General features: G+C 34.9%; 1 protein-coding gene across 1 annotated transcript; it reads right to left on the bottom strand.

Moving 5' to 3' along the window:
- Window positions 1-2,561: 2,561 nt before the first annotated feature.
- Window positions 2,562-7,500, bottom strand: LOC144835813 (uncharacterized). Its single transcript, XM_078690909.1, has 3 exons — window positions 7,426-7,500; window positions 7,213-7,320; window positions 2,562-5,302 (listed from the first exon to the last, which is right to left on the bottom strand). Exon 3 carries the CDS (start codon window positions 5,275-5,277, stop codon window positions 2,890-2,892), a length of 2,388 nt encoding a protein of 795 aa, XP_078547035.1. The 5' UTR covers window positions 5,278-5,302; window positions 7,213-7,320; window positions 7,426-7,500; the 3' UTR covers window positions 2,562-2,889.
- Window positions 7,501-7,830: the final 330 nt, after the last annotated feature.

Raw genomic sequence — 7,830 nt, 5'->3', positions numbered from 1 at the left:
TGAGAACACTCGTGTTCTTGATTCTTGAACACAGCCTAATTGGCTGCGATGTCTTGATCAGGAAGTCTAAGTCTTTAAAAACGACCATTGCCTCAAAGAAACTGAGGGAGATTGATTTCGACTTATTCAACGCAGGTCTTTAATCTTATCGGATGATGCGTCAGATAACACGACACTTGCTGACCTTCTTGACCATCATGCAACTGTACGGATCAAGACCGTAGTTCCTCGCAACATTGGTTTACTGACTCATACCGCATCAAACAAGAACAGCGAACAACAAATGAGTGTCAAGATCTTTCAGACTTTAAACAATAAAAACAAAATAGAAATAAGTTTAATGTCGAACTTTTTCATGCAAAGTGTAATGTCTTCAATCGCAGGATTATCGATTGTGGTGACGACTTGAAGTCTTTATTTTCCATCCTCAACGACATTCTGCAAAGAAAGAAACATACAGATAAATTACCCGATCACGATAGTCCTGAAAGATTGGCAAATCAATTTGCTAATTATTTCAAGACAAAGATCGAGGACATCAGAACAGCTCTTCGAATGGTTAATTTCATCTCAGATCAAATTAAATATGCTACTTTACACACGGCATCATGAAACACCTTTGAATCTGTATCAGCAGAAGAAGTCAAGACCATTGTCAAGAAGTCTACAAGTGCGTCATGCTCTTTAGACCTAGTCCCATTGTGGATGGTTAAGAAGTCAAGACCATTGTCAAGAAGTCTACTGTGTTTAAAGTTTCCGTGTTGTGAAGAGTTTGGTGATTATATTTTGTAAATAGTGTCATTTAAATGTGTTTTTGATCTCGATTCGGTATCCTCACTCGGTTGTGAAGAGTTTGGTGATTGTATTTTGTAAATAGTGTTATTTAAATGTGTGATCTCGATTCTGTAGCCTCATTACCTGGTTGGCTTGCCGCCTGGACCCGCATACCGTAAATCGTTTTGATTGTCTATTGATATGCAAAGTGGGCTGCCGGAGCAGTTTAGATAACTCATTCGAAATGCCGCCTTACATTACACGGGATGATTGTTGTTCTAATGTATACTCGGACTACTCCAATGGAAATACGGTTTTAGATTCATGTTATGAAGACATTATACCACAGGACAGGGGTAAGATAAGAAATTATGGTTCATTTGTTCGTCATAGAGGTAGGAGAGCAGGTAAAAATAGCCATCGACCAATACGGACACTTATAAAACAGCGTTCAGATGTAGCATGTGTGGTCGTAGACCCATTGTAGGTAGAGTGTCAGCGCTCGTTAATATTCCACTTATAGAAGACATACAAGAACTAGAATCAAACAAAATTACGGTACACATTAATAATTTTAGGCCTAAAACTCATGAAAGGCCGACTACTGCTAGTATTAAATGTTAATAAAATCATTGTAATACACCGGTGTGTCGATACAACTTGATATTAAATGTTAATAAAACAAAGGAAATCATTGTCGATTTCAGGAAAAATAAACCAAATATACAGTAATTCCATTGTATATTATTAACTCCCATGTTGAGATTGCTGATTATTTTAAGTTTCTTGGTGTGGTGATTCCAGCGATCTAAAATGGCATGATCACATAACCAAGCGTATCAAACAAGCCCAACAACGCCTTTATTTTTTGTGTAGACTGAAATACTGTATTTTGAAGTTAACCCTTTCATTATGTCACCTTTTTACAAGTCGGTCATTGAAAGTGTACTCACCTTTAGTTTTGTTTTGTGGTTTACCGGGGCCACAAGTAAAGATACGTCAGATCTAAAACGTGTCGTTAAAGATGTATTGTCCTCTTGAAAAAATAATTCTTAACAATTTTTTTTTAATATGCCATTTTGATGGCACCTAATAGTATATCCACTTTGACCAAAAATTGGATCGAAAAAAATGTATTTACCTAAAAAAACTGTAATTTAAAGCAACAAAATACTCAAATTGGCTACCAACCAATGGGTTTTTGGTTGAATTTAACCATTTTCTCTCTGTCATTTTATAACTGAAAACATTAATTTTTTCCGGTGTTTTTTCTATGGAAGTGATTAACTTCAATGAAACTACAAAATAATCTATTCAAAGTCTGATTTTATTCTTCTTTATTTTTCAAGTTTTTGGGGACAATACGTCTTTAAGTTATGCATCACGTATCATTGGAACTGAGCAGTGTTCTATTGAATCCGTTTTTTAAAATCGATCAATTAAGAAAACACATTATGTATTACAAGATTGTATACTCATCCCATGCATAATGTAGTTGAGGTGTTACGTAGCGGTAGACGTTACCGGGCCATCATCTCTCGTACAAATAGGTTTCGTAACATCTTTTATCTATCTAAATAGCACAGAACTGCCTATACACACAGATGCTGATAGTCACAGACTTTAAAAAACAAACATAGACTATACACACAGCTGCTGAATGAAACTGTATACGGTGTAACCTTCCAAACAATGTAAAATAATTCTTTTTTTACACAAAATAAGAAAATAAAAACACTCGTTTCTTCATTTGCATTTTATTGCTCTATTTAAATCGATATTTTACATGAATAATTGATTGTTCATTCAAAAATTAGATGATTAAATCAAAGTTGGTTAGCAATTGTTTTTTTCTAATTTTAGACCTATACATTTATATATTTCATTCGGTGTTTGTCTCTTTTATGTTTTATTTACAGTATTGTTCAGCCGTCTTTTGGCTGATCAGAGTCTTCCATCACAAAATATTTACATTTTTCTATTTGATTTCCTATAGGCCTATTTATTTTATATACAATATTGTCATCTACTTTTTATATTGTACCACAATTCACTTCTATGTATTTTAATTGTAGGAAATCGTACTATAGTCCCACACAATTTTCCTAACAATCTTTATACAGCCGTAGTTTGAGTGGTTCTCTCACGGACAGCCAAATATTCTTTAACGTCTTGCCGAATGCATTTTTCAAGGATCCTTTTTTTACTCTCCTCTTCTGCCTTATTCCGTAGTATTACCTCAAAAAGAGGTACAATTCCAGCAATAAAAACCGCTGCATATAGCTTCACTTGTTTTAACTGGTTGAAATTGTCAATGAACTTTAGCGTTGAGAAACCTACCCAAATTACTAGGCTCAGAATTAGAAGTTGCATGATTATAATTAGAAGTTGAGTCTCTGGTGGTCTATACTTTGTTACAATGGTGTCAAAGAAAGTCTTTTCAATAGCAATTAAGCCTTCAGTATCTTGTCGGATTATCGGTAAAGATGGAATTTCTATAGTGATATCCGTTTGTACAGATACAGACGTATGACCTGCTGAAAGAGTATCCGTAGGTTGTGGATTAAAAGCAGATTCTGCTGCAGGGCTATCTGATTGTGCATGGGTAGAAGTTTGATCTGAAAGACTGTCGCAGTTATAATTAGTGGAAACTTCATTTCCAGCTAATAATGCCGTCCTTTCATCAGAATGTTCAATAATATTAAATTCAAAGCAGTCCTCATCGTCCTTGTTTTTAAATTGTGGAAAAGAGGGCAGTTTATCACCAGAAACTTGCACCTTGTTATCTTTGATTAATTCATCAAATGCCGAAATCACTTGCTGAAAGAGAACCACATATCCTTTGTAATAACCGGTTATAATTGAAATGACGTAACCAATCACAATTAAAGTTATAACAGCAACGACCCCAGCGGTACCAGGGTTCACCAGCAAACCGATGTAGAAGTACCAAATAATGTTAAATATGTACGCAATGGTTAATCCCACCTTTGTCATCTGAACAACCATCATAACATAAACACCGCCTAACACCGCAAACAAACTCATTAATGTCACTAGTCTTTTTTTTAAATATAGGCTCTTATGTATACTATTCTTGAAGTTTAGGTTTAATGTTAATAGACTTATACGCATGGTAAGATAAATTATCGGTACAGACAAACAAATAGTCAGCATACCGTAGACTATTAAGAACGGTATTAAAAGAATAAAAAACATAGTAACATGTATTCCTATATTGTTTATTTTTGTAAAACACTCCCAAAACCAGTTTAACCCATCCTTCCAGTGGGAACCTGAAACAATCAATTTGATCCTTTCCTTCATTTCAAACGAAAGTTTGTACAAACCACTGTAATTATTTTTTGGAAGTTTCAATATATATAGAATTAAACGAACATCCATACTTCTTCTATTGTTGGGCAAATTAGAAAAGTTACTCCTCAAATAAGTTTCAAACCAGACTTGACACGTTAAACAGATTATCAACAGAAGGAAGCAAAGACATATATACATTGAATTAATGAACATATTTCCCTGGCAAAACGTATCATCAGGCCTACACTCTGTCATGCTTTCAATGTTCTTAAGCGCTGCACGGCGACGGTAAAAAGAATCGCTGTCCAAAACATTAGCAATGATGTAAGGTATAAATTGTAGCAAACCGACAAGTGCCCATAGTATCAGCCAACGTAGAATAAAAATACACTTATATTGATTTCCACTATACAATAAACAATATTTAGGACCCATTGGTAGATCAGTCCGTAAGCTCAAATATTCTTTTCCATTCTCATTCATTGGTTTTATGCGACACAAATAGGAGACAAGGAACCAAATAAAGTATAATGTGAATATGTCACTAAGCAAGGAAATTGTGTTATGCCAAGAATGTTTCATAATTTTACGAAGTTCAATTGAGCAATCATCTGAATTTTTCCAGCATCCAAAGTACGTAGTAAATTGAAGAAATTGGTAATAACACGATGGCGATATACTGAAATGATCACGTGTAAGCTGTCGCTCAATGCAAACATCATGTTTCACATTGTCATCAATTTTAAGCTGTAAAGAGTTTGCAATTATATTTAATTTGTCTTCGTTGTCAACATCAAAGAAACACTCGGGTACGGAGGTGACGTTTAAGGAGATGTGTTTTACACCAAGAGATAGAGTTCCAAGTGACAGAAATTCAAAATCAAATGGAAAAGTCAACAGGAGTTCGCCGATTTCTCCGACAGCCACAACCCAGCGGTTGATGTCAATCACTGTTGTATTTTCATAAAAATCCATTCCAACAGAATCCGAACCATCAACAAAAGATAACAACTTTATGTTAATAAAGACAGCATCACCTTTCAAGAGTTCTTGCAAGACATCTGTGCCATCCATCTCTAGTAGACAGGTAGTGTTATCGGACTGGATCCTTGTAGAGATGTTTCTAGATGATGTCACAACACACATGGCTGCCAGAAGAAGTAAGATGCTCCGAGAACGTGTCATGGTTTGAGGAGTAAAGATGATGACTCTGAAAATAATCAATTATTTTTCTATGGTACTATTATATGTATTAATCCATGATTCGCGTAGCTTGTCCCATATAGGGGTAATTTGTGTGGTCCTCTTTAATTTTAACAGGAGTTTTGCCAAATAAACCATACCTTACGTTACTGTACTTTACACCCCCACATGCATTCAAGCTAATCACCTATACTAGTACCCTACGATAATTATATTAGGGAGGTTTCGCAATCTTACGAATACGATAACGAAAACGGATACGTCACGCACACGTATTCGTTTTTCGTAAGCCAGTAAAAATCTGTTTCGCATGGCAACGAAATATTGAGGGCGCCGAATATGAAAATATGACTGCGGTAAATTTGAGCGAAGCGCAGGTACGTGTTGCTTGGTGCTTGTAGGCCTAGCGTAACATCAAAGCGAGTGAGGACTTTAAAAACTGCTATTTATCAAAATTGACATGGCAAGTAAATTACTTTCAATAAAACTATAATTATATTATAATCATGAATCATTCCTGATTCAAATGCAAAATGTGCAAAATAAATCAAAAACTATACTCGTTTTGTAGTTACGAATATGACTGGTGATATTCGTCAACACGAATACGCTTTAGGAATATGAAATGGGGATCAGCTCAAAAGTTTCCCAAATGTGTGACGTATCCGTTTTTGTTATCATATTCGTAAGGTTGCGAAACCTCCCTAATGAAGTTGAAATGTCGTAATGGAACACAAATAACTGAAAGAACATTTATTTTTATATATAGGATACTCAGAGGCCATTTTCACTCGAGCTCCTGAGAAATATGTTCATGAAAACTGTAGGATTTATAGCAAATCCGAGTTGTAGAGCGCACCCAGGATTATGTCAGTTGCTATCCCGGATGTTGAACGCGCGTGAATATTGTAGTAGTTTGGAAAGGACTGAAAAGAAACGAAAGTTAATAAATGCTAACCAGTGAAACTAGAATTATAAATGCTAACCAGTGAAACTAAAGTTTATGAATGCTAACCAGTACCAGTTTAATATAATGTTTAGGTACGTAGAACCATATTTAAAGTGGAATCTAATGTAAATATAGGCTAGTTCAAATGAGGGACAATCTCAAAGTTGTTGTTTACGTTGGTTGGCGAATTGCCGCTTCTAATGTGTTGATATAATTGTTGTTTAAGAAACGCAAAGTTTGTCTGTAGTTGCCTTATTGTTGTTTATTCCATGTTGGAGATGTATATGCATAGAATCCAAAGGGATATAAGTGATGCGGTTTGTTGTGTAATTACCATAGTTACGATTGTTAATTAGAACATGCAATGTCTGCGTCACATTGCTCTCGCCGGGTGAGTCGGCAGCTAATGAATATTCATTAGTTGTTTAGTACGCAGCGAATACATTGAACTTGTTTACTACGGATTAAGTTGTTTATGTAAAGGTTTATACAATTTGGGATCAGAAGGTTATAATTATCATGGATTAATAATATTTTGTTTCAGTTACTAATGAGTGTATGTTGACGGGTCGAACGTATGGCAGTAGGCTTATGCTAGGGATTTGCCTGACAAACAGTGAGTTATTGAACTAATGTTAAGAAATAATGTTATAATAGCTATTCAATCATACGTCAGTTCTTGTTTCTAATATGTAAGTTATGACTTATATTTCATGCTTTCAGATTTGAATGAGATATTGTTTCTGAATAAATCATCTCAAACACAGGCGAATCTCAGTGCTTATTGTTCGTTATAAAGTACTTTCCTTACAAAAACGGTTTCTACAGTACAACATTAAATTGTATAATAGCAAAATATTATATTCAATACAATACTGTAAGTTACAGTATTGTATGCAAGGCTCATTAACATGAATTTATTTTGTGAATATCTAAGCAAAGGTATAGATGGGAGTCGAATAACTTACCACGACGAAAATAAATGATCTCCGATAGAAGTTGGTAAGCAACAGCAAAGCAGAAGTTTGTTTTATGTAATTTGAATAGTAATACAGTAATAGTCGGCCTCAGTTGCACTAAAAAACGGGGGGATATAAATACAAATGATCAAATTTCGATAAATAAAAAATTGAATAACCAAGACCTTACAGAGGTGATCTCTTCCCGTGCTCTAAATTTACCTTGTTAAAAATACGAGTATGTTTTGAAATCGTTCACAAGATTCGTACTGTTCAACCTATTTCACTCTACAGGACATTTTTACGTCATTTGTGATCACGACTATCGCTATTTTAATGACTATTGTATGTCAGCAACTCTAGGCCTACCAGTTGCATTGAACTTGCCTTTTATGTGATATCCTAGCCTATGGCAACCTTTACAAAACAAAACAATACACCTCAAAGTATATTGATCAAGAACTAACATAAGCGATGTACCGCAAACTTTATATCAACAATACACACGTTATCGTCAGCAGGTGAACACATTATTATGCAAATTAATTTGGGGATGGAAGAAGTTGACACCCGCAACAACCAATGAACGTTCTTCAAACAATATCGCACTATTTTCTATGAATTGCC

This window comes from Antedon bifida, chromosome 2, assembly GCF_963402885.1.
Source record: "Antedon bifida chromosome 2, ecAntBifi1.1, whole genome shotgun sequence".
NCBI lineage: Eukaryota > Metazoa > Echinodermata > Crinoidea > Comatulida > Antedonidae > Antedon > Antedon bifida.
The sequence above is the reverse complement of the archived record's forward strand: the minus strand, read 5'-3'. Positions and strand labels throughout refer to the sequence as shown.